At 60.7% G+C, this 24,823-nt stretch overlaps 3 protein-coding genes across 3 annotated transcripts; 2 read left to right on the top strand and 1 right to left on the bottom strand.

Moving 5' to 3' along the window:
• Positions 1-4,684: 4,684 nt before the first annotated feature.
• PTGES2 (prostaglandin E synthase 2) lies at positions 4,685-10,022 on the bottom strand. The gene is made up of 7 exons (XM_084898916.1): positions 9,640-10,022; positions 8,190-8,387; positions 7,436-7,494; positions 6,951-7,100; positions 6,155-6,355; positions 5,961-6,078; positions 4,685-5,181 (listed from the first exon to the last, which is right to left on the bottom strand). The coding sequence occupies exons 1-7, from the start codon at positions 9,907-9,909 to the stop codon at positions 5,056-5,058; spliced, it is 1,122 nt and encodes a 373-aa protein (XP_084755042.1). The 5' UTR covers positions 9,910-10,022; the 3' UTR covers positions 4,685-5,055.
• Positions 10,023-14,974: 4,952 nt separating this feature from the next.
• LCN2 (lipocalin 2) lies at positions 14,975-18,073 on the top strand. Its single transcript, XM_084898043.1, has 7 exons — positions 14,975-15,564; positions 16,068-16,204; positions 16,600-16,679; positions 16,823-16,942; positions 17,090-17,191; positions 17,761-17,790; positions 17,890-18,073. The coding sequence occupies exons 1-6, from the start codon at positions 15,427-15,429 to the stop codon at positions 17,781-17,783; spliced, it is 600 nt and encodes a 199-aa protein (XP_084754169.1). The 5' UTR covers positions 14,975-15,426; the 3' UTR covers positions 17,784-17,790; positions 17,890-18,073.
• Positions 18,074-19,789: 1,716 nt separating this feature from the next.
• BBLN (bublin coiled coil protein) lies at positions 19,790-24,125 on the top strand. The gene is made up of 2 exons (XM_084898536.1): positions 19,790-20,039; positions 23,651-24,125. The coding sequence occupies exons 1-2, from the start codon at positions 19,967-19,969 to the stop codon at positions 23,884-23,886; spliced, it is 309 nt and encodes a 102-aa protein (XP_084754662.1). The 5' UTR covers positions 19,790-19,966; the 3' UTR covers positions 23,887-24,125.
• Positions 24,126-24,823: the final 698 nt, after the last annotated feature.

Genomic DNA, 24,823 nt, shown 5'->3' with positions numbered 1-24,823 from the left:
GAGTGAAGGCAGGGGGCTGCACAGGGGCTGGGACGGTGCCATGACCCACCTCTGGGGACCTTCCCTGAGGCCCTGGTCCCGGGCCGGGGACTGCAGAGAACCGGGGCAGCCTGCACTGAGGCCCTGCTGGCGCCGGGGCCATGGACCTGGGGCAGACCTCACGCGCTCGGAGCCTCAGTCTCCTCAGGAGCCAGAGGCCCGGCCTTCCTTACAGCCGGAGGGAAGGACTCCTCGGTGGGGTTCCCGCCGGGTAAAAGCTGAGCTGAGTCAAACCAGCTCTGCTGACTCTGAGGCCCTGTTCTCACCCTCCGCTCGGGCCGGGCTGCCCCGTCGCACCGGCGATGGGCTGGAATGTAGGGGAAGGGTGAGGACCGGCAGCCGAGCTGGCCCGGCGGCCGGCGTGGACCTTGCCCCCTGGCCTCCGGGGCGGACGAGGAAGCTGGAGCAGAGCAGCGAGGCCCAGGCACAGCGGCTCAGAGGCGGGCAGGGCTGGCCGGGGAGGGCCGGCAGAAGCGGGGGGAGGGGTGATGCAGTGCAGAATGGGGGGGGGGGAGGGCAGGGGGATGCAGTAGGGCAGGGAGGAACGGAGAATGGGGAAACTGAGGCGAGCGAGAGCCAGAGGCCTGTCCGAGGCCCCGAGAGAGCAAGAGAGCCAGGCTCCTGCTCTTGGCTCTCCACCAGGCAGTGGCCACAGAGGCACGGCCACTTCAGCCGTTTGCTGTCCCCACAGCGCAGCCCCTGTGGCTGGGGAGGAGCTGGTCTCCCAGGGCAGCTGTGGGGCTGAGGAGAGGGGGCGCTGGCCTCCCAACACCTGCCAAAGGGCCCCCCTCACCTTACGGAGGCCCCTGACCCGGGCGGGGACCTGCCCGTCCATCAGGGGCCAGGGTGCTGTAGCGTCTCTCTGCCCTGGCACCGGTGGTATCGGTAACCAACGGTAACCAATGGCTGCCGCAATCACCACAAACATAGAGTCTTAAAACGCACAGATGCGCCCTCTTACGGAGCTGGAGGCCAGCTGTCCATCATCAGTGCCCCCGGCTGAGAGCCAGGCGCCGGGCGGTTCCTGCTGGAGCCTCACTTCTCGCCAAGGGGAACCTCGTTCCTGCCGCTCCGGTTCCAGGGGCCGGTGCCCCTTCTCCCAGGACCCCGCCTCTCGCTCCCGCAGCCACGGCTCCCCCTTCTGAGGACGCCTGTGGGTGCCTGTGAGGATCATGCGATCAGGAGGTTCTCTCCACCTCCGAGTCGTGAATTTAACTCCGTCTACAAATCCCCTTTTGCCACATGAGTAAGGTGACCAGACATCCTGATTTTTTCTTTTTAATATATTTTATTGATTTTTTACAGAGAGGAAGAGAGAGGGACAGAGAGTTAGAAACATCGATGAGAGAGAATCATCGACCAGCTGCCTCTTGCACACCCCCCACTGGGGATGTGCCCACAACCAAGGTACATGCCCTTGCCCGGAATCGAACCTGGGACCTTTCAGTCCGCAGGCCGACGCTCTATCCACTGAGCCAAACCGGTCCCGGCCAGACATCCTGATTTTTAACCATTTGTCCCTCGGCGTTTTAAAAAAGTCACAAAAATCGGGACTTTTTTAAAACACCGCAGGACGCGGGACAAATGGTTAAAAATCGGACGTCTGGTCACCTTACACAAGAGGTAACTGCACAGGCTCCAGGGGTAGGCCCTGATGGTTTGGGGGACATTATTCAGGCCACAGCTCCTGCTCCCTTCCAGACCCTTCTGCCCCACTAAACCCTTCCCGCCCGGCTGGTCAAATTAACCAGGAACAGTCAGCAATGGAACACCGGGTGATGAATTCCACACCGTCATCAAGAATGATGAGGGAGAGCAGCGGCCCAGCTGAAACAGGTTAACCGTTGAGGAGCTACCGTGTGAGCTTTTTATTTAAAATGAAGAAAAACTGCCCGGCTGGTGTGGCTCAGGGGTTGAGCATCAACCCAAGAACCAGGAGGTCATGGTTCAATTCCCAGGCAGGGCACATGCCCCGATTGTGGGCTGGACAGGTGCAGGAGGCAGCCCAGCGATGATTCTCTCTCATCACTGATGGTTTTCTCTCTCTCCCCCTTTCTGAAATCAATAAACATATATCGTAAAAAAGACAGACTTCTCTGTGACACGGGGAGGAAGGTGTCTCTGGAGCCAGGTCCGGTTCCCGCTGTGTGATTCCAGGGAATTCCCTGAGCCTTTCTGATGCCTCAGTCTCCCCACCTGTGAGATACCTGTGCCTGCTGCACAGGATGGTGTAAGAATTAAGTGAGGTAATATGTGTGAAGAGCTTCAAACAGTGCTTGCCACCAAATTTAACTGTTAGATATGTAAGTATATACATCACATATAAAATAGTAAATATGGCACTAGCTGGTTTGACACGGTGGTTAAAGCAACAACACAAGGACTGAAGGGTCTCGGGTTCGATTCCGGTCAAGGGTGTGTACCTTGGTTGTGGGCTCTATCCCAGTCCGGGTCAGGGTGCCCTGGTCACGTGCATGAGGAAGGCAACAGATTGATATGTCTCTCTCACATCGATGTTTCTCTCTCTGTCTCTGCCCCTTCCTTCCACCCTCTCTAAAAATCAATGGAAAAATATCCTCAGGTGAGGATTAACAACAACAAAAATGACATGAATATAAATACATATGTGCACTTATGTTTATGTAGGCTGCGTAAAACTTAAGCTAGAAGGCTGTACTCCAAAAAAACTGTAAGTGGTTATATCTCTGGGTGGTGGGATGGTAATAGTGGGTACATCTTCTTACGTATCTGCCAGTTCTATTTATGTCCAGTAAACATTAATTATTTGCAATAATCAAGATGAAATTTAAAAACCTAACAGTCTAACAAACAAACAAAAGCAAGCTGGAACCCCCCAGTCCCTAAGCCCAGGCAGTGGCTGGGCCTCCCCCGGGGACCCTCTGGCCCCGGGAGGATTGCTCTCGCTGTTTCACTTCCTGAAGCTCTTGGCTGTGAGCTCTGGGAACCTGGCTGGGGACAGACAGCAGACCCACTGGCTGCGCAAAAACGCCCCTCCCCTCTGACTCCTGGGTGCGTTGACTCTGATGGTGCCAACCCCGTGGAGGGTGACTGACTCCACGGGCTTGTAGGAGGATGAGCAAGGACCAGGCTTGCCCAAGGTCACCGGGAGCAGTGGCAGGCTTTCCATCTCAGCCTTCTGCTGCCATCAAAGCCTCAGGGAACTTGAACATGACCAAGATGGGGCAGGCTTTACTGGCTGGAGGCCCTTAACCTTGGGAGGTGTGGCTCTCTCTACTTGCCCATCGTCAGACCCTTGGGTGCTAAACCCATTTTACAGATGGACAAATAAGAGTCCCTAAATAGGGGAGATAACAGATCAACCGAAGGACTTATATACATGCATATAAGTACAACCAATGGACACAAAACTCTGGGGAGGGAGGGCATGTATGGGAGGGGGTAGGCAATGGTATATGTACAAAGATAAGATAATAATTTAGCCGAAACCGGTTTGGCTCAATGGATAGAGCATCAGCTTGGGGACTGAAGGGTCCTGGGTTCGATTCCGGTCAAGGACATGTACCTTGGTTGCGGGCATATCCCCAGTAGGGGGTGTGCAAGAGGCAGCTGATTGATGACTCTCTCTCATCGATGTTTCTAACTCTCTATCTCTCTCCCTTCCTCTCTGTACAAAATCAATAAAATATATATAAAAAAGATAATAATTTAATAAAAAATTAAAATAAATAAACTGCTAAAAAAAATAAAATACTCCAAGTAAAAAAATTAACTTAGAATAAACTGATGAATAAAAGAAAAAAAAGTCCCTAAATTGCCCCGCGAAGGTGCAATGCAAGAGTTGACCTCAAGATGGCAGCACCAGACCTTGTTTCTAGCTCCCTACTGGACTTCGCAGCCTCTACCGCCCTCTGGTGGTTATGGGAAAACATGCCCAGGGCGCCAGGCCTAGGATCACAGGGAAATTGAGGCAGAGTTGTGGCGGGTGGAGGGCAGGACACTTGGTGAAAGAAGCTTGGCTCAGTTGGCGCCACGTGGTGGCCTTGGGCTGACTAGCCAGTCTCCAGCCCCAGGCACAGAGAGGGGGGCTAGCCAGCACAGTCCTGAGACTTCACCAAGGTGACCATTTAGGCGAGTGTGAGGGTGACCAGGCGTGACCCCTGTGCCTGCGGCAGCCCCAGGGAAAAGCTCTGTCAGGAGGCAGGCCTCAGTCCCTGCATGGCTTAGCCACCAGCCAGAACCTCCCCTGTGAGATGAGGAGACGCAGGGCACCTGTGATACACGGAAACGGGGCGAGCGGAGGAGACTGGGAGCAGGGACCCAGCCTGCACCCCCCCCCCCCCCCCGGGCCTCCTTGGTGGGACTGAGCCTCCAGGGGCAGCCACGGCTGGGAGACATGGTCGCTGGGCGGAGCAGGAGCAGACGGGCTGGGAGCACAGGTGGGTTGTGGCGGTGACCTCTGGCCACGCTGTCATGGACAAGAGGAGGCCATCTTGCCCATTTAACAGGTGAGGAAACTGAGGCGCAGAGAGCGGCACCACCACCGAGTTAGTCTCTCAGAGACCACGCCGTCTCTGAGCCTCCCCTGGTGTCCCGGGGATCATGTGACACGGAGCCACTAAGCCCCTCACCCCAGGCCTGACGCTTAGTAGCACTGGACAGAGGGGCTGGGCACGGCCTCACGGCAGAACCTTTTTCTTTATTTCAAACAGACCGAGGGTGTGGGTGGGGAGGAGGGGAGTGGGATGCTCAGGATGAGCAGGAACGCGAGGAGCCGGGGATGGGCTCTCCCCAGCCCGGATGTCCCACTTCCCTTGCCCAGGGCGGGGCCCGGCCCGTTCCCACCCACAGGGTCAGGGGGGCAGCCCCGGCCGGAGGAGGGAGGCAGCCTGTGCCCCTGGGGGCTGTGTCCCCAGCGCCCAGGCCCGGTGCCCGGCGTCAGGCACAGGGCGCTGTGGGTGGGGGAGGTAGCGTGGCCGGTGCCGGCTCAGGGCCCGTGCGGCAGCGGCGTCTCCGGTCCCGGTTCCTCCCGGGCCCTCACTGGAGCGCCTCGTCGGCGATGGCCTTCTCCACCCGCTGGTACCAGGGCCGGATGCGGGTGTGGCGCATGAGGTCGTCAAAGGCCTCCAGGCCCTCCATCACGCGCAGCACGCCGTACACCGCCTGCGGGCGCAGAGGGCGTCAGACCCCGCCTGCCGCCGCCAGCCGGGCCCTGGGCGCCCGCCCCCTCCAGAGCTCCACCCCCCAGGGGCTCGTCTGCCGCGGGGCTTTGAAGGAAGCGCGGGTGACTGTAGATTCTGCCCCTACACACACCCCGTTTGGGGTAACCCCCCCACCGAGTTTCCTTTGAGAAAACGCCTCTCCGCTCTCAGATCCCGAGACCTCCCCCCAGCGCGGGCGGCCATGGGCGTGGCAGCCAGGACGTTCGCTGGGGAGCCTGGGCCTGACCAGGGCTGGCCTTGGGCTGAGGCCAACTCCACGGGGTCAGAGAGCCACAGGGCCCTGCACCGGGTGACACCCCTGGGAGCCTGGATCCAGCCAGGCCGGAAGCCAGCCCCTCCGCTGAACGTGTCCGTGTGGGAACCAAGGCAGCTCCGTGTAGCTGGTTCTCCGAAGCCCCTGCTCACCGCGGCCCAGCTGCCTCTGGCGTGAGTATTGCCTCCACCTGCGCCCCCCTGCCCGGGCGCCCCGGCCCGGAGACCGCGCCCCCCGGCCCGGAGACCGCGCCCCCCGGCCCGGAGACCGAGCCCCCGGCCCGGAGACCGAGCCCCCCGGCCCGGAGACCGAGCCCCCGGCCCGGAGACCGAGCCCCCGGCCCGGAGACCGAGCCCCCCGGCCCGGAGACAGCGCCCCCGGCCCGGAGACCGCGCCCCCGGCCCGGAGACCGCGCCCCCGGCCCGGAGACCGCGCCCCCGGCGTGGGCACCCCCCCCACACACTCACCAGGTCCGCCAGGTTGGGCTTCTGGCCCCCCATGAAGGGCCGGTCCTTGCCCACAGCGGCCACCCACTTGTTGGCGGCCTCGTACAGGTCCTCCCGGACGTCATCCTGGAGGCGGTGCCTGGGGGAGGGCGGCCCATCAGGGAGGCTCCGGGCCCGGGGAGGCCGATGGGAGGCCCGCGCGCGCGCAGCCTCACCTGCTCTTGAGCCGCTTGCTGATGAAGTACATGGCGGCGGCGCCCACGTACTTGGCCATGGCGCCCTCCACCGCCCCGAACTTGCCCTCCCGGACGATGTAGTCGAAGGAGGCCAGGGCCTCGGCGGGCGTGCGGTACACGTTGGGGGAGATGAGGTGCACCAGCCAGTCGTCCGCCCACTGCCGCCATTTCATCTCCTCCCTGCGGGCGAGCGGGCACGGGCTGGCCGGGGGCTCCCGGAGCCGGGGCTGGGAGCGGGGGCAGACCCACTATCTGGCCCCCAGTGCGTGACGGGAGCTGAGGCCTAAGCAGCGGGTCCTTATAGAGTAAGGTGACCAGACGTCCCGATTTTTAACAATCTATCGTTAAAAATCGGGACTGTGCCAAAACCGGTTTGGCTCAGTGGATAGAGCATCGGCCTGCGGACTGAAAGGTCCCAGGTTCGATTCCGGTCAAGGGCACGTACCTTGGTTGCGGGCACATCCCCATTAGGGGGTGTGCAGGAGGCAGCTGGTCGATGTTTCTCTCTCATCGATATTTCTAGCTCTCTATCCCTCTCCCTTCCTCTCTGTGAAAAATCAATAAAAATATATATTAAAAAAAGTTATATAAAAAAAAAAAAGATCGGGACTGTCCCGCCAAAAGCGGGATGTCACCGTATTACAGAGACTCAGCCAGCTTGTGGCCTCCCAAGCTGCTGCCCCCGCACAGCCTCTCCTCCAGCCTGGTCCCTCTGGGGGAGACCCCCTCCCCCGCCCCCACCACGCCCCCTCCCCCGGCGGCCCAGCCCACTCACGTCCTGGCCTCCTTCCCGCCGTACACTTTCTGGGCCTCCTTCTCGTCCAGCATGAGCCAGTACTTGTTGCAGAACTCGGTCACCTCCTTGCCCTGGTCGTTGGTGGCCTTCATGGGTGGATAGTAGGTGATGATGACATCCAGGGGCTGCCTTCGGGGTACATCCAGAGTCTCACCCCAACTCCTTCCTCCGCCCGGAGACCCCGCCCCGCCTCCTTAGGGTGACTCTCCACCCCCATCCCCGCCCCCGCCTGGCCCAGCCCCCGGGTGGGGGGGGGGCCAGAACCCACCCATGGAAGTGCAGCCCAGGGGATGGGGGTGGGGCAGACAAGGACGCCCTGACGGGGAGGTGTGCGGAGGAGAGGAAGGGGAGTCTGAGCAGGACGCCCTTGACCGTTCGGGACACGGAAGCAGCAGCCCCACCCGCTCCCGTGCAGCCTCGGGGACCGTCCTGGTCCCTGGAGACCGTCTCCAGGAGCGCCTTACCCCGACACCAGGTGGGACTTGAGGGCGCTGATGATGACGGAGGAGTCGTTCAGCTGTTGCTGGAGGAGAAGGGGGTGATTCAGACGGGGATGGGGCGGAGGGCTCACACCGTGCCCAGCATTCCTCAGAACCGGGTCAGGGGGAACCAGGGCCCTGTGGTCCACTCCCGGGGGGTTACCCCATAACCCCTGTCCACGGAGCTCTCCCCACCCCAGGACACAGCCCCCACTCTCAGGGCAGCCGGTCAGCAGGGAGACCCGAGTGTGGCTCATGGGGAGGAGGGGGCGGGGAGGACCCCGGGTCTAGGCCCCGCCTGCTTCACTACCTGGCCTCCAGGGCCCGGAGGAGCAGGGTGGGTGCCAGGAGCACCATGCTGGGAGCCAAGCATGGGCCCGGCTTTCCCTACAACCTGGAGAGCGTGGTCCTCTGCGGACGGATGAAGCAGCACGCCCAGAGAGGCTGAGTGACGGGCCCGAGTCACACAGCCGGCGAGGGGCAGAGCCTCGTCTTGAACCCAGACCACCCTGACTTCAGAGCCCACATTGCTCAGCTCTGTGGTGCTCTGTACCCCTGGACCAGGCTGGTGTCCGGTGCTGGTGGGGAAGGACGGCAGCCTCTGTTTACTGAGCGCCTACTGTATACCGGCTACTTCCCCCCAGCGCCCTCAGCGGAGGCCAGGAGCCCCAGTCCCTTCCGGGCTGACCCGGGAGGACTCCAGGACACCCAGGACATGGCGGGGGCTCCCGAGGCTCACCAGGCTCTCTCCTTCCTGGGCCAGCAGGATGGGCACCTTCCTGTAGGCGGAGAACTTGATCTCAGCCCTCCGCACAGGGTTCACCTCCACCACCCGGTAGGGCAGGGCGTGGAAGTCCAGGAAGGCGCGCACCTTGCTGCAGAAGGGACACGTCTTGTACTGGTACAGCGTCAGCTGCAGGCGGTCCGACAGGGAGAGCTGGGTGGGAGCAGAGGGAGGGGGCTTCTGAGGCCGTTTCCCAGGCCTGGCCCTCCCCGCCCCCCAAAGCCAGGCCTTGCCCCAAGCAGACTTGTTCCCAGGGGAGCCCTCTCAGATGGCCCTGAGGAAAGGGGGAATGGAGAGCCGAGGCTCAGTCTCCATCCAGATGCCCCGCCCCCAGCGCGGCCAGAATGGGTTCTGCCTCCAGCCAGCGGTTCTCAGCCTTCCTAACGCCGCCGCCCTTTAATACAGCTCCTCATGCTGTGGTGAACCCAACTATGAAGTCATTTTTGTTGCTACTTCATAACCGTAATGTTGCTACTCTTATGAATCGTAATTTAAGTATCTGTGTTTTCCCATGGTCTTAGGTCTTAGGTGACCCTGCTAGCGCTAGCCGTTCTCAACCTGTGGGTGCGACAATAGCAAAATGACAGTTATGAAGTAGCAACGAAAATAATGTTATGGCTGGGGTCACCACAGCAGGAGGCGCTGTGTTAAAGGGCTGCGGCGTGAGGAAGGCTGAGAACCACTGCTCTAAGGGGCAAGGGCCAGGATCCGCAGGAAAGCCCCCTGTGAGCTTGCTGCATATTCTAGTTTGAAAGTGACAGCTGCAGTCCACTGCCCTCAGTGTCCAGGTGGGAAACTGAGGCTGGACCCATGGAAGTGCGCAGGGAGACACAGAGAACTGTACTCCCTCCCACCCTCCCTGACACCCTGGGTGCGGGGATAAGGGGGTGAATGGGAGGAGGGGGCGGGCACAGCAGAGAAAGGCTGTGCTGGTGCAAGTTACAAAGAATTGCAAGGAAACCTGGCTGGGGAGACACGTCCATGTCCCTCCGAATCTAAGGGTCGTCGGTTCCATAAAAAAAAAATGCTTATAATAATATCAATCAATAAATACACAACCTTAGGATTGGAAGACGATGGGGAGCCGACAAAATGTTTGGAATGGAGATAAACTGAAAGAGGTTTTCTTTTCTCTTTTTGTGATCTCAAAATCTCCCCGTTATAAAGTCTTTAAACCAGTTAGAAACACAGCTTTAGGCCAAAGACGGTTCCAGTGGGCAGGCGGCAGCAGCGGCCCCATTTCATGGATGAGGACACTGAGGACTCGGAGACAAAACCAAGTCACTCGCCCAAGGTCACGAGCGGACAGCGGAGGCGGCTCCGGACCCGGCCGCCTCCCGAGGTCCCGCAGCTCCGCGCCGCCCCCGCGCCCCTTCCCGCGCGGCGCTCGGCCCGCCCGGCTCACCTGCGCGGCGGCGCGCTGGGCGCGGAGGTCCTGGGCGCGCAGGTGCCACCGCGCCGTGCAGTACAGCCCCACCGCGCCGCCCAGGGCCAGCGCCGCCCGCCCCAGGAGCCGCCGGCTGCCCTTGCGGGCGATGGCGGCGGGGCCCGGGCCGCCCGCCGCCCCTGCGAAGCCAGCCCGGCTCTGCGCCGGGAGCCGGGGCGCCGGGAGGCCGCCCAGCCGCCAGGCCAGAGCGCGCCCGCTGGGCCGCAGCACGCGTGCAGCCTGGGCCATGTTCTCGCTACCGGCGCCGCGGGCGGGCGCGCGAAACTAAGACCGCCGGGCTGCTTAGGCTTCCCTTAAAGGGCCAGGTGTCAGGTGGCCGGCTGGTTGCCAGGGTAACAGTGACGCCGAGCGAGCAGGCCCGGAGGCACAGTCTGCATCTTCGCGGAGCCGCAGAAACACCTCCGGGGTGTCTGGGAGAACTAAGCGCCCCGGATCCTCCACACGTAGATGAAAAGGTTCTCCGTGGTGACCCGGGTCGAAGGGAGGGAATGCCCGGGCGCCAGCCTCTGCTCGGCCACGCAGCTCCGGATGTGGGCTCTGAGTCCCAACATTGGCCGTAACTTGTGGTTAGTCATTTCTGCCTCATGCACCCAATCGAAAGAGACTGAACCCTTCGGGGTGTCAGGGAGTCACGGCTTCCGGTCCTTGAGAGCCCCGAATCCGCCCCATCCAACCAACAGCAGGAGGGCGCCGGAGACGCAGATCTTTCTGCCCTCCCGCTCCGCTGCACCGTGCCTCCTACGGCTTGAACCACAAAATCTTCCCTACGTACAGGGGACCTTTAGGAAACAAGGTGTCTAAGATTTCGCCCACGCGGAGGAGCTGGCTCTCCCAGCCGCAAGTCCCCAGTGGTTGGATGAGGCAAATGGGGGAGGCATGAGGGTCCCAGTCTGCACCGACTCTCTGCCGTGCTGGGTCGCCCTGGCTGGAGGCCGGAGCCCCCGACATTCAGGCTTCTCTGCGGGCAGGCCCGGGTTGGCCCCGCCTTGCGGCAAGGCCTGAGGGCGGGATTGGTTGAGGGTGAGAAGGGGCGGAGCCTGATGGCGGGACCGCTAGGACCTCTCGCACACTAGACCTGGTTTACAGAAGGGGAACGGGCGCTTCTCGGTTTGCCCCAGCCACCTGGGTGAACCCCCGTGGGACAGCACTCCTCCGCCCGGCGATCAAGTCATCACCAGCAGCGATCAGCCATGTGGAAGCGTGTTCCCCTGATATGATGTGGTACAAATGGCACCTGACCTCTGTAGTTTTCCTCCTGAAACTCATAAGCCCGGTCTAGTCACGAGAAAAACGCCTGACAAGTCCCAATACAGGGCGATTCTACAAAACACATGAGCAGTCCTCCTCAAAACTGGCAAGGTCATCAAGACCGAGAGAAGTCTGCCGCTGGTGTGGCTGGGTGTTTGAGCATCGACCTGTGAACCGGGAGGTCAGGGTTCCATTCTCGGTCAGGGCACCTGCCCGGGTTGAGGGCTCGATTCCCAGAAGGGTGTGTGCAGGAGGCAGCCAATCAATGATCTTTCTCATCACTGATGTTTTTATCCCTCTCTCTTCCTCTCTGAAAACAATAAGGAAAGTCTGAGCAAGTGTCAGACTAATGAGGCATGACAACTAAATGTAACAGGGGATCGCCCTGGCTGGTTTGGCTTAGTGGATAGAGCGTTGGCCTGCAGACTGAAGGGTCCCAGGTTCTGGTCAAGGGCACATCCCCAGCTTGTGGGCTCGATCCCCAGTAGGGGGTGTGCAGGAGGCAGCCAATCAACGATTCTCTCATTGATGTTTCTCATCTCTCTCTTCCTCTCTGAAATCAATAATATATATATATATATATATTTTTTTTTAAGTGTGTATTCTCATATCTAATTGTCTGGTCATAAAAAAAAAAAAAAAAAAGCCAGCCAAAGCTGGTTTGGCTCAGTGGTAGAGCGTCGGTCTGCGGACTGAAAGGTCCCGGGTTCGATTCCGGTCAAGGGCATGTACATTGGTTGCGGGCACATCCCCGGTAGGGGGTGTGCAAGAGGCAGCTGGTAGATGTTTCTCTCTCATCAACGTTTCTAGCTCTCTATCTCTCTCCTTTCCTCTTTGTAAAAAATCAAAAAAATATATTTTAAAAAATAATTTAAAAATTTAAAAAAAACACACAACAACATGGTATCCTGGATGGGATCCTGAAACATTTCCTCATGTACAAACCAAGGAAATCTGAATAAAGTACGGACTTTAGTTAATAATGTATCAGTGGATAGAGTGTCGACCTGCAGACTGAAAGGTCCCAGGTCTGATTCCGGTTAAGGGTTTGTACCTTGGTTGCGGGCACATCCCCGGTGGGGGGGTGTGCAAGAGGCAGCTGATTGATGTTTCTAACTCTCTATCCCTCTCTCTTCCTCTCTGTAAAAAAAAAAAAAAAAAAAAAAAAAATCAATAAAATATATTTTAAAAAAATAATGTATCAAAAGTGGTTCATTAATTGTAACATGTCACAGTAATATAAGATGTTAATGATAAGGGAAATGATGGATATATGAAAGCTCTGCAAACTATTTTTTTAAAATATATTTTATTGATTTTTTACAGAGAGGAAGGGAGAGAGATAGAGAGCTAGAAACGTCGATGAGAGAGAAACATCGACCAGCTGCCTCCTGCACACCCCCTACTGGGGATGTGCCCGCAACCAAGGTACATGCCCTTGACCGGAATCGAACCTGGGACCTTCCAGTCTGCAGACCGATGCTCTACTACTGAGCCAAACCGGCTTCGACTCTGCAAACTATTTTTAAAATTTCCTATAAATCTGAAACAAAATTAAAAGTTCACCTTTTTTAAACGTGTCTAATTGGGCATTTTGAATATATTGCTTGGCTGGTGTTCTCTTTTTGGGAAATTTGTTAATAACTAGTCAACTCTGTGATGTTATAGGGCCACTCTCTCTTTTACTTCATGAACCCATAAGTTCAAGCATTTCCCGTTTCATTACTATAGCATCCTCTTACCCTTTAACATCTGTAGAATCTATAGTTATAGATATAACAATTTCTACGTCTGTTTATGTTTGTCTTCAGGCAACTCAGAGGGTATTGTTCCCCAGCCACCACGCTGGGCCGTACACGGCTCACACGTTTCCGGGACCGGTCCAGGGGGTTAGACGGGATTCCTGACATGCAATGGGCACCGGGAACACCTGGCTGCCTTCCTGAAGGGATGAGGGCAGGTACGGGGCCTGGGCCCTGTGGTCGGGAGAACAGGCCACCGTGTCGGGGGGAGCCCAGGTCTGGGGCCTGTGGAGAGGGGAGAGCCACCTGCCCGGCCGTGGGGGCGGGAGGGGGTCTGGAGCAGCCAGATTCCTACTGGCCTCAGGCCACGGAGAAACCCACGGGCAGATAGTGCTTAAGTTCCTGCCGCTGCTCCACGGACCCGGAGCGGGACCTGGAAGGCCCAGCCCTGGCTTCTCCCGGAGAACCTTGGCCCAGAGCTTCCGTGTGGCTTGTGATGGGCCAGGGGAAGTGGGCAGGGGCCTGGCATGCTCACGAGGTCAGGCCATTCTGCCTGGGTGATCGCCCCAGCTCTGGACAGGTGAACCTGAGAGTTCCCTCCCCAACCAGGTGCCCAGGCCCCCGGGGGGAGGGGGGGACGAGGAGTGGGGCTGCCTGGGTCCCCGTCCGCCCTGGAGCGCTTAGAGTCAGCCTGAGTCCGCACAGGAGTCCCCCGCACCCCTCACCCAGCCCCCCCCCCCAGTGCTGGCTCAGCTGTGCCAGGAGGGGTGCCTGTTGAGCTGCCCCTGCCCAAGAGCCCTGCAGCCTGCAGGCCCTGCCTGAGGCAGAATGCAGGAGGCACCCCCAGAGGCCCCCTCCCGCCAGCTTCAGCCGGCCCAGCACTGACCCTGCCCCAGCGATGGCCATGGCTGTCCCGGGACCCCTGCTGTTTCCCAAACTGGCCCCGTATGTGGAGGCAGGGAGAGACCAAAGAGAGAGCCGGGCCACTCCGGATGGTGGGGCAGGTCTATCAGAGAGGAGCTACCGGCTGGTCCTGGGCTCGGAGAGACGAGCAGACTTCCAGTCGCCGCCAGAACCTTCACGGCTGTCACATGTGCCACCGGGGGCTCAGGAGTGGCTCCCCAGGCTGTGCACTGACCGGTGAGGGGGGGCAGAGGGCACGGGGGTGAGGGGTTGGCAGAGGGCATGGGGGTGAGGAGGGACAGGGATTCGCAGCACCGGGCCCAGGCTGCTCATGCTGCAGACCCTGTCCTGCCCTCCCACAGTTCCCAGGGGGCACGGCCACTCTGTCCTGGCTTTGAGAGTCTGCCCAGTGACTCCTGGTGATCCGGGCACTGCCCCTCCCCCAGTTAAAACCCTTTGTGGCTCCACGGTCAGTCTCCCCCACATCCAACAGCCACCAAAGGCTCAAGGATCCCTTTTAAGGTCAAAGAGAGCGGCTGGAAGGAGCCCTGGCCTGCTGGCGGGAGGAGAGGCCGGGTGGGGGGCTGGGGGTACCCCTGGAGCGCGAGCGCGGGCTCTGGTGGCCACATCGTGGAAAAGCTTTGCTCATCTCCTCTTCCTGCCCTTTCGCCACCGGGCGATGGCCAAAGAGGCCACGGCCGCGGCCGCCCACCAGCTCAGAGCCGCCAGAGCCCCTTCCCTCGGGACCGCTGCCCGGAGCCCGGCCGGGTGTAGGTTTCAGAGCGGCGGGTGGGGCAGAGCCAATGGCCGTCAGGGGCCAGGACACCCTCAGTTCCCTCAGGCCAGACTCCAGGCCACCTCCGTCCCCATGGCGGCATCAGGAGGCCCTGCCGGGGGCTGAGCCCCGTCACCCCTCCCAGGGTCAGCCAGAGCCCCAGTGAAGAAACTGCCGCCAGGACAAGCTGGGGCCGCCATGGCGGAACACTTCTGGGCACCCGGGCCTGGCCCACCGGACGGGGTCCCCGTGGTGGGTGGTCTCAGCGACCCTCAAGGGCCAGGCCCAGTCCTTGCAGCACCTTGGGTGCTGGGAGCCCAAGCACCAGGTGTCAGAGCAGGAGGGTGGGGAGCGCAGTGCTCACCCCTTGCTGTCCCGGCTCTGGGTGCGGCTGGAGTGCCCGGCTTAGGGCCTTGGGGGCCCCCAGGAGGGGCCACATCCAGAGGGATCAGCCAGGGCCGCTCCCGCCCATGGGCTGGAGGAGGGGAGGGGCAGCTCAAGGCAGGGCCCTTCCAGATGGGCGTCTGAGGAGGGGGTTCCCCTGTGCCTTTGGAGAACTCCGAACACGGTGTCCTTCCCCGTCAGGAATGTTCACGTTAGTGCCCCACCCTCCCCTGTGCCCTCTGAGAACCAGGAAACAGATCAGAGGGTCTCACCACACACACACCCCCCTCCATCCCCCGCCGTGGCTCCGGGAAGTCAGAGATGACAGCCCGTCCAGATCGGGCCGCTGAACACAAACAGAGCGGAGGGAAGGGGCGCAGAGCCTGTGCCAGGGAGCCCGTCCCCACAGAGCCGGGGCCTCAGGGGAAGTCCCCGTGCCTCCCCGGCCTTCCTGCGGCTCCGGTTGCCCAATCCTGACCGCGGGGAGAGGGCCGAAAGCTTACCAAACGTCCCGCAGGAGTGGCCGGCACTTACCTCACCTTTCCTGGGTTTGGCAAAGGCCATGCCGCCCCACCCAGCGGGAGCTGGGGAACGGGGACCTTAAATAGGGCCCCTCAGGCCAGCTCCTCACCCCTCTTCCTCCCTCACCGCCTCCTGGCTCAGAAGCCGCCCGGTGGCCTCAGCCCTGCAGCCATGGCCCTCCGTCTCCTGTGGCTGAGCCTCACCCTGCTGGGGGCCCTGCAGACCCAGGCCCAGGACTCCGCCCCGAACCTGATCCCAGCCCCACCGCTGACCAGGGTCCCGCTGCAGCGAAACTTCCGAGCTGACCAGGTGAGGCACCTGGCGGGGGCGCAGGGGGAGGGCCCCAGAGCAGGGGGAGCAGAGGGAGTTGAGGCCGAGTCTTAGGAAGGACGGGCCCAGGTTTCAGTTCAGTTTCAGTTCAGCCTGCCCTCCTGATGGAAACCATGTCCCCCACCCCCACCCCAGCCTCGCTGACCTGCTGGGTCCACATTCTCTCCCATAATCCCCATAGTCCGTGCAAGCTGGGGACACCTTCCGTCCCACTGGCCACGGTCACCCCATCCCTGCCCGACTCCGGGCTCCCTGTGGCCCGCAGCCTCCAGCGCCTGCCGGCTTTGTGGGCGCAGGCCCGGTGCAGGCCCGGGTCCCAGGCAGGAGTCCCGGGGCCCTGGACGGGGTGCTCCTGGCTCTGAGCCAGCCGCCCAGGGATGCGTGCAGGGACAGGGCTGCTGGGGCCCCTGTGGCCCCCTCGGCCTGTCACCGGCCCCCTCGGCCTGTCACCGGCCCCCTCGGCCTGTCACCGGCCCCTGCAGTTCCAGGGGAAGTGGTACGTGGTGGGCCTGGCGGGAAACGCGGTCTCCCAGACGGAGGACGGCCAGTTCACGATGTACACCACCAACTACGAGCTGAAGGAAGACGGCAGCTACAACGTCACCTCCACCCTGCTCCGGTGAGAGCCGCCGCCCGGGAGCATGGGAGCGGGGCTGCGGGAGGAAGGGCGAGGAGACAGGCTGATGTCACGGCCACCAGGTGACAGAAGCTGGCAGGGGGTCATTCTCCTCTGCTCAGTCCCGGATTCACGGACAGTCCCCTCCTTCCTTCCTTCATCCGTCAGCACGTACGGATCACTTCTGTGCGCAGACAGTCGCAGGGACACACACGGACAGGCCTCGGGAATCGGACAGAGAGCGGGGGTGGGGGGTGGGGGGGTCTGGGTGGGAGGAGGGTCACTGCCCAGCCTGGAACCCCGTCGGCCCCTCCAGCGGCACCCTGGCTCCCACTTCGCCCAGCCCAGGGGTCCGAGCCAGCGTGTCCCCCTCACACGCCCCCCCCCCCCTCCCACAGGAACCAGACCTGCGACTACTTCGTCAGGACCTTTGTCCGCACCTCCCGGCCCGGCCAGTTCCGCCTGGGCAACATTAGGGGTGAGTCCGAGTGGTGTGGGCCCCGGGGGTGGGGTCCCAGGCCTGGGGTCTGCCCAGAGGGGGAACCGGCCGTCCTGTGCGGGTGGGGGAGGAAGGAGCCGTCTGTCCCACCAGCCGGGCTGACCCCGCCGTCCACCCCGCAGCTTACCCGGGCCTGCAGCGCTACACCGTGCGCGTGGTGGCCACCGACTACACCCAGTCCGCCATGGTGTTCTTCAAGAAGGTTTTCCAGAAGCGGGGGTACTTCAAGGTCACCCTCTACGGTGGGTCTTCACCGCCCGGGGGACCCTCCTGTCCCAGACAGGGAGGGAAGGGCCCCGGGAGGCCAGGGAGAGAGGTGTGAGGCTCGTTCATCCACTCAACAATGCTCATGGAGTGTCCCCGGCCCCCGCCGGCCGTCTTGGCCACAGGAAGGACCAAGGAGCTGCCCCAGGAACTGAAGGAGAACTTCAGCCGCTTTGCCAAGTCCCTGGGCCTCGCCGATGACAACATCGTCTACCCCGTCCCCATCGGTAATGGCTGCTGGGGAGGAGGCAGGGGCGGGGGACTGTCCAGGCCTGATGCCGTCCCACAGGAAAACGGGGAGAGGGGGCCCCTCCCCGCTGGTCCCTGGAGCCCCCCGGGAGCCGCTCTGGGTTCAGAGACACCACGTCCCAGCCCAGGGGTCTGCGGGCCCCCGGGGTCTGGGTCCCAAGGACTCTTCCCTGAGAGATGGCTGGGGCCGGCCCGGATGGGAGTTTCAGGCCGGTCCCAGCTTCCCAGGCTCATGGCCTGGGCCCCCTCCCCCAGAGCCACCGGCCTCGCCAAGGCTGAGGGCTGCCAGGGCTCAGGGGGTAACGGGCAGGAGACCTCGGTGCTAGCAGGTGGCTGGGGACAAGTGACCCCCAGTGTTCTCAGGCCCTTCTCTGGATCCCCTCCCCCATCGCCTGTCCCTCTGCTGCCCCAGCCCCGAAGGGAGCCTCTGGATCTGCTGCTCCTGGGCCAGGCTGGGGCCTGGGGCCGCCGGGGGGCAGGGCAGGGGTCCTGGTGGTCAGGGGTCACACACCTCCCTGCCTGTTGTGACGAACTGTCTCCCCCACAGACACGTGCATCGATGACGAGTGAGCATGCGGTGAGTATGGATGGGAGGGCTGATGGGAGCCAGAGTGCAGGGTCGGCTGATCTGCTACCCGGCACTGTTGCCATGGTGACTCCTCTGTGTTCCTCTCAGGTGCCTCCTGCCTTTCTCCTTCCCGGTGCCTTCCTATCAGCCTCTGCCCAAGGTGCCACCCAGCTGCCCCCACGAGCCGGCCGCCCCTGAGAGCCAGGCGCCTTCTCAAGTTCGCCCACCGCTGCTCCTAGCCACCCTGCTGATGGAATTGCTCCCCGACTGCTAAATAAACCCAAGCCCCAGACCCCCAGTTTGTGTTCCTTGCCCACTGGGCCACCCGGGAGGGCAAAGGGCAAGGGTGGCTCTCAGCATCACTCCCAGGCCGCCGTGAGGCCCCAGTGAGGGATGGAGGTCCCAGAGCGTGAGTCCATCTTTGGACACTTCCTAACTCCCAATCCTGGGTCCACTCCCGCCCCCCCCCCGCCCCCCCCCCCCCAAGGTCAGAACCCAGGCTCCTCCCTTGCACACCTATCCCATACGCCCTCAGCAGGGGGATGGGAGATGCTGGTGCGGTGAGCAGTCCCAGCCTCAGCCACCAGGGGCAGCACAGACCTGGAGCCAGGCCCAACCAGATGCCACTGTAGCTCAGGGCCAGACTCAGGGAAAGATCAGTTTCGCAGTGTTTCCCAACCTTCTCTCATGATGAGAATCACCTGGTGGAGTTGTTAAAACACAGATTCCTGAATCCCAACTAAGAAGTGCTAAACTAGAATTTTTGAGAACATATAGGTAAAATTGCATACCTAACTTAGTGCTCTGTATATAACATCTGTGTTAGAGCACTAGTTAAGTATACAATTTTACCTATATGTTCCCAAAAATTCTAGTTTAGCACTTCTTAGTTGGGATTCAGGAATCTGTGTTTTAACAACTCCACCAGGTGATTCTCATCATGAGAGAAGGTTGGGAAACACTGGTTTAGTGGAGCCTGGACTAGAGAGGGGTGGGGCCGTGCCCAAGGCCAGAAAGGCCCCCCACAGGAAGGGCACCCAGCTGCCCAAGCACGTCCTAGCGCCCTTTCAGACCCGAAGATTTATCCCTCTCCAGGAATGGTCCAAGTGCCGTCACCTGCTCCATCCAGGGGCACAGGTGCTTCTCCAGGCGACTGTGAGGGTGTGGCTGGCCCCAGCAGGGAGGAGTGCGGGCTTGGCAGGAGGGCGGCCTATTGGGGGACAGGAGAAAGGATGCCCACACTTTATAGTCTGGGGAAGGGGTGGTGTCAGCTGACCTGGGTGAGGGACAGGTCACGAAAATTCTTCAGGCACTGGTTCAGCTGAGGCCTCACGTCCACTCATTGTGGTCCAGAGAGAAGGCAGTGGCGCTGACCGTATGCAAGTCACTCTCAGCTGGAGATCACACCTCTGGGTCCCGCTCAGGAGCCACACTTGCTAGCTGGTGACTCAGAGCAGGGCTCCCTGTCCCAGCTAGTACAGGGGTAGGGTGATGGCAGCTGGGCCAGTCGTATCCCACGGCCTTTCTTGAAGGACAGCCACACGCAGCACTCTGCCCACCCTGACTCCCCAGGAGGCTGTGAAGCAAAATGTTCCCAAAGCCATTAGGGCGTCTCAGATTCCGCCCACGCGGGGGCGCTGGCTGGCCCACCCACAGGTCACCAGCGTCAGGAGGGGCAAAATGGGAACAGAATGGGGGAGGAGAGGTCCCAGGCTGCTTCTGCCCCTCGACCCCTTAGGCTTCCCGGCCAGCAGCCTGGGGATGGCTTGGCTCAGTGAGGAACTTGACCGAGGGGGCGGAGCCCGGAGGGGTGGGGCCTGGCGGTGGGCGGGGCGGGACGGGACGGGTTCTGGCTGTGGGCGGGGCGGGGCCTGGCGGTGGGCGGGGCGGGACGGGACGGGTTCTGGCTGTGGGAGGGGCGGGGCCTGGCGGTGGGCGGGGCGGGTTCTGGCTTTGGGAGGGGCGGGGTCTGATGACAGACGGGGCGGGGTTATAACCGGGGTGGGGCTCCTGGCCTTATGGGCGGGGTCCCGGCTGCCCAGCCCGCAGGTCGCGTTCCTCCGCGCGGCTCCCGCTTCCGGCCCCGCGCGACGCCCGCCCCCTCCACCTTCCGCCCGACGCGGGCTTCTGCGTGACGGTCGCGGCGTCTCAGCGTCTCGTGGCCTCTGCGGCGCCCGAGCCCGCAATGTCGGGCCCCAATATGGGCATGCCGTTGCTGCCGAGCACGGAAGACGAGGAAGACAGCTTCGGGGATGCAGGTGACGCAGGGGACTGCGGAGGCGGCCGTTGCTTTCTCAGGGGTCCCTTCCCGGGAGGGTGGAGGGGGCGCGGAGAGGGGTTGGGATGGAAGGAGCCTCCCATGCCCCGCTCCTGGCTGGGCAGCAGGTTCGGGGCGAGCACCTGCCAGCGGGTGTGGACGCCTCAGCATCGGCACTGTGAGCGGCGGGCCCCACGTCACCGAATCCGGGCTGCCTCCCACCCGCGCTTTGGGGTTTGCTCCGGTCCTTGGTTCGGCCCCGGAGGGGACCGCGGGCCGCGGTGGCCCAGCCCGAGGGCGGTTTGGGTCGCCATCCCCAGCCATCTTCCGTGGTGCGGCCTGGAGCCCGGCGAATGTGACCTGTTTACCAAGCAGCCTCTGTGTGCACATCACTGCGGCGGAGGGAGGTGGGTGAGGAGTGCAGGGAGGACCGTCAGCTTCCTGCTCGCCCTCTGAAGCCTGTGCCCTCTTCCGTAAAATCATAGTGACTGATGCCTCGGCATTGGGATGTGTCAGGATTAAATGGGAAAATGAATGAGAAATACTTAGTAGGTCCCGAAATGCGAGTGTTCAGTAAATGGCTATTGTCATTCTCCTTGGTGTAATAAAGACTGGGCTCTTCCATGCAGGACTCAGTAAAGGTAGGGGATGGCCTCTGCGTTTTGCTTTGGTAACAGCTTTGCTGAGCTATAAGCCACAGACTATACAACTCATCCGTTTAAATTGTACGATTCAGTGGGTTTCTCAGTATCCAGAGTGTGCATCCCTCACCTCAATAGTTTTATTTTTTAAAATATATTTTTATTGATTTCAGAGAGGGAAAGAGAGATAGAAGCATCAATGATGAGAAAGAATCATTGATCGGCTGCCTCCTGCACGCCCCCTACTGGGGTTGGATCTGCAACCTGTGCTTGTGCCCTTAAAGAATCGAACCCAGGACCCTTCAGTCTGCAGGCTGACGCTCTGTCCACTGAGCCAAGCCGGCGAACACTTCCGTCGCCCAGGGCCTGCGTTTAGAGGTAGACCTCCCACAGGAAAAGTGGCGAGCTGCCCGCTCTGCCCTGGACGGTGGCCAGGTGTGTGTGTGAAGCTACAGCAAGAAGGGCCTCGCACGCCGAAACCGGTTTGGTTCAGTGGTTTTAGAGCATCGGCCTCGGACTGAAGGGTCCCGGGTTCAATTCCGGTCAGGGGCATGTGCCTTGGTTGTGGGCACATCCCCAGTGGGGGGGGAGGTGTGCAGGAGGCAGCTGATCTATGTTTCTAACTCTCCCTCCCTTCATTTCTGTAAAAACGTCAATGAAATATATTTAATTTAAAAAAAAAAAAAAGGGCCTCCCGGGACTCGCACTGAGTGGTCGCTGGCAGAGGCACAGCACTTTGCACGGTGGGGAGGAGGGCGGTGAAGGCTTGGACCTGGGCAGCACCTTGGCACAGAGGAAGCCTGGCCCGTGTTGTGGAGACACGCCTCCCCGTCCTTCTCCTGGCTGTGTCTCTTGACACAGAAGGGGACATGGTGATGACAATGACCATGGTGGTGACAATGACCATGGTGGTGACAATGACCATGGTGGTGACAATGACCATGGTGATGACAATGACCATGGTGGTGACAATGACCATGCATTAGGTACTTGCTGCAGCCGGAGCCTACCTGAGCCCTTGATACACTTGACCCCTCACAGCCACCAGCGCTATGTCTCCCTTCTCCAGGGAGGTTGCAGGAACTTCCTGGGATGGAGCAGAGCGGGGGCTGAGGCCCAAGGGCCCCACTTCCCAAGTCTGAATCTTGGCTCTGGCCTCTGACCAGCTGGAGGACCCTGGGCAAGTCCTTTCCTTCCCCAGCCTCAGTTTCCCCTCCTGTACCACCAGGTGGTTGGATTGCAAAGCCCAGCAGAGACTTTCCGGCCTCTGGCCTCTGAGGTGTGCCAACACTGGGTGACGGGCGCTCTTCCTCCAGGATGCAGACAGATTTAAAACCATATTCGCATCCATATTCCAGACACCCTCCAGCACTGGCCTTTTCCAGACTCTGCCAGCTACTTCCCCTTTGTCCCCAGCTGGCAGCAGAGTGTATCTGAGTCAGGGCTGGCTCAGACTGGCTCCCACAGTGGGCACAGGCCCAGCCCTTGGCCCCACGGGACACTGTGTTGCTGGGTGCTGGTCAGGGGTGGTTGTGGAGGAGGCAGTGACGGTTTCTGGTGGAGACCAGGGAGGGCTTCTCAGAAGAGGTGTTTGGAGCGAGCTGCTAAATGGCTGCTGTTGCGGTATTGTGGGTGGCAGGGACAGCCAAGCAAAGGCAGAAGGGCTGGAAAGCAGGAGGCTTCATTCATTCATCCATCCATCCATCCATTCATTCATTCAGCAGACGCTCATTGTCAGGGAGGGCCTCTGGCAAACAGCAGTGAACACGAGACCATTCACTTCTCACCACCCACTTCTCACGGAGCTCTGTGGCCTGGTGGGGGAGGCAGACCAGCGCAGGCCATCACACCCGGGGGCCCGAGGGGTGCGGGAGGGAGTCAGGCATAGAGGGGTCTGGCCTGGGGTGTTGGGAGGGCTCCCTGGGGTGACTTCCATGCTGAGCCGTGAAGCATGAGCAGGACCCTCCAGGAGGAGAGGAAGGAGGGAAGACAGGAGGGGTACAGTGCACTCCAGGCAGAGGCAACAGCATGTACAAGGGGCCCGAGGTGGGCAGAGGCAGAGGCAGATGTGAGAGGAGAGGAAAAGGCGGGGGAGGGGGAGGGGAGTGGGTCTCGGAGTCTCCTGGGTGTCTCATCGCGAGGGCAGAGGCCATGAAGGGCTGGCGGGATGGGCTTGCCTGGGGCAGAGGCCTGGGTTGCCCCTCAGGAAGGGGAGCGTGGCCGCTCAGGTGAAGGAGTGGAAAAGAGGTTGGTGTCTGGCAGGACTCCCCAGGCAGGACCGGGGCTGACCCAGTGTGCTAGGTCAGTGGTCAGCAAACTCATTCGTCCACACAGCCAAATATCAACAGGACAACGATTGAAATTTCTTTTGAGAGCCAAATTTTTAAAACTTAAACTTCTTCTAATGCCACTTCTTCAAAATATGCCAAAACCGGTTTGGCTCAGTGAATAGAGCATTGGTCTGTGGACTGAAAGGTCCCGGGTTCGATTCCGGTCAAGGGCATGTATATTGGTTGCGGGCACATTCCCGGAAGGGGGTGTGCAAGAGGCAGCTGGTCGATGTTTCTCTCTCATAAACATTTCTAGCTCTCTCTCTCTCTCCCTTTCTCTCTGTGGAAAATCAATATATATATATTTTAAAAGATGTTTCTACCTCTGTATTCCTCTCCCTTCCTCTGTAAAAAATCAATAAAATACATATTTTTTATAAAACAACAAAAAACAAAATGGACTCGCCCAGGCTGTGGCATTTTGTGGAAGAGCCACACTCAGGGGGCCAGAGAACCACATGTGGCTCTCTTACTGCAGTTTGCCGACCACTGTGCTAAGGCGTTCTCTCTCTAAAGCCTTCCCTCTTTTTATGTCCACCCCTTTGCACACAGTGACCTGAGCTGAGGCTCAGGAAGGAGCCCTTTCGGGGTCAGGCTGGGGGTGAGGGGTGTCTGTGAGCACTCTCTTTCCCTTCCTCCAGAATACGCTGCCATCAACTCCATGTTGGACCAGATCAACACCTGCCTGGACCACCTGGAGGAGCAGAACGACCACCTCCACGCCCGCCTGCAGGAGCTGCTCGAGTCCAACCGGCAGACGCGCCTGGAGTTCCAGCAGCAGCTCGGGGAGGACCTCGACGACGACGAGGATGACGACGACGACGAATACTACTACGACGCCTACGAAGCCATCTACGAGGACGACGCCGGCCCCTAGGCTGCTCGCAGGCCCGCCCCCTGCCCCTCGGGGCCGGGCTCCGGCCTGGGCACTCACCACCTGATTCAGATGCCTTCTCAAGGGCTGGCCCCAGGCCCCCCGGCGGCTCTGCCTGCCTGAGCCACTCTCAGACCCTCCCCCGCCCCGCCTTCCCTCCCCTTTGCCTGCCTGTCCCACCCCTGGGCACTCTCCCTCTGCCCAGGCCTCCAATGTCCACATTAAACGTGTCTCCAACAACACCGCGCCTCTGCCTGGATCCTGGTGCGGACCCCAGGGCGACAGGTGGACAGAGCAGTCAGGGCGTTCAGCTGCTCGTGGGCCTGGAGGGGGGAACGGGTTCTTGTTTTCTTCATTTCTGGGCACAGAGGGGACAGGTGAGGTGAGGACTTCCTCCCCAGCCAGGGTGAGACAGCACTGGCCATGCTGTCTGACCTGTGCGACGCCCTTAGCTTCTCTGGGTACTAGGGCTGTCACTAAGACACGGTACGGGAGCGTGGGCACCACCCTCCTGCTCTTGGCCTCAGTGTCCCCAGCTGGCCAACACCAGGGTTGGTCTGGCTGTCTGATCTGGAAGGGGCTTTCCAAATGGGGCAACAGCAGAACCAAAGGTAACTCTGCCCAGGCTCCGGTCACGGATGACTCATCGCAGGTCACTTGACGAGAAGGCAGGTCACCATTAGGGCACCGCGAACTGGGAACCGGGGGAGCAGAAGGGCCCCCCTTCCTGACTCCAGCTCCCACAGAATCCCTCTGGAGAGAGGGGCCAGCGCTCAGGCCTGGAGTCCAATCCTGGCCACTCACTGGTGTGTGACTTTTAGCCAGCCACTTGACCTTGCTAGGCCTTCGTTTCCTTATCCTGAATTTGGGGTAACATGACCTCCCTCCTAGAGGCACTGTGAGGATTAAATGAGATCTCACTTGACCATTTTCCTGGCCC

Source organism: Pipistrellus hanaki (assembly GCF_964339955.1).
Source record: "Pipistrellus hanaki genome assembly, chromosome: 11".
Classification (NCBI taxonomy): Eukaryota; Metazoa; Chordata; class Mammalia; order Chiroptera; family Vespertilionidae; genus Pipistrellus; species Pipistrellus hanaki.
Note: the sequence above shows the minus strand (reverse complement) of the source record. Positions and strands in the feature narration are given on the sequence as shown.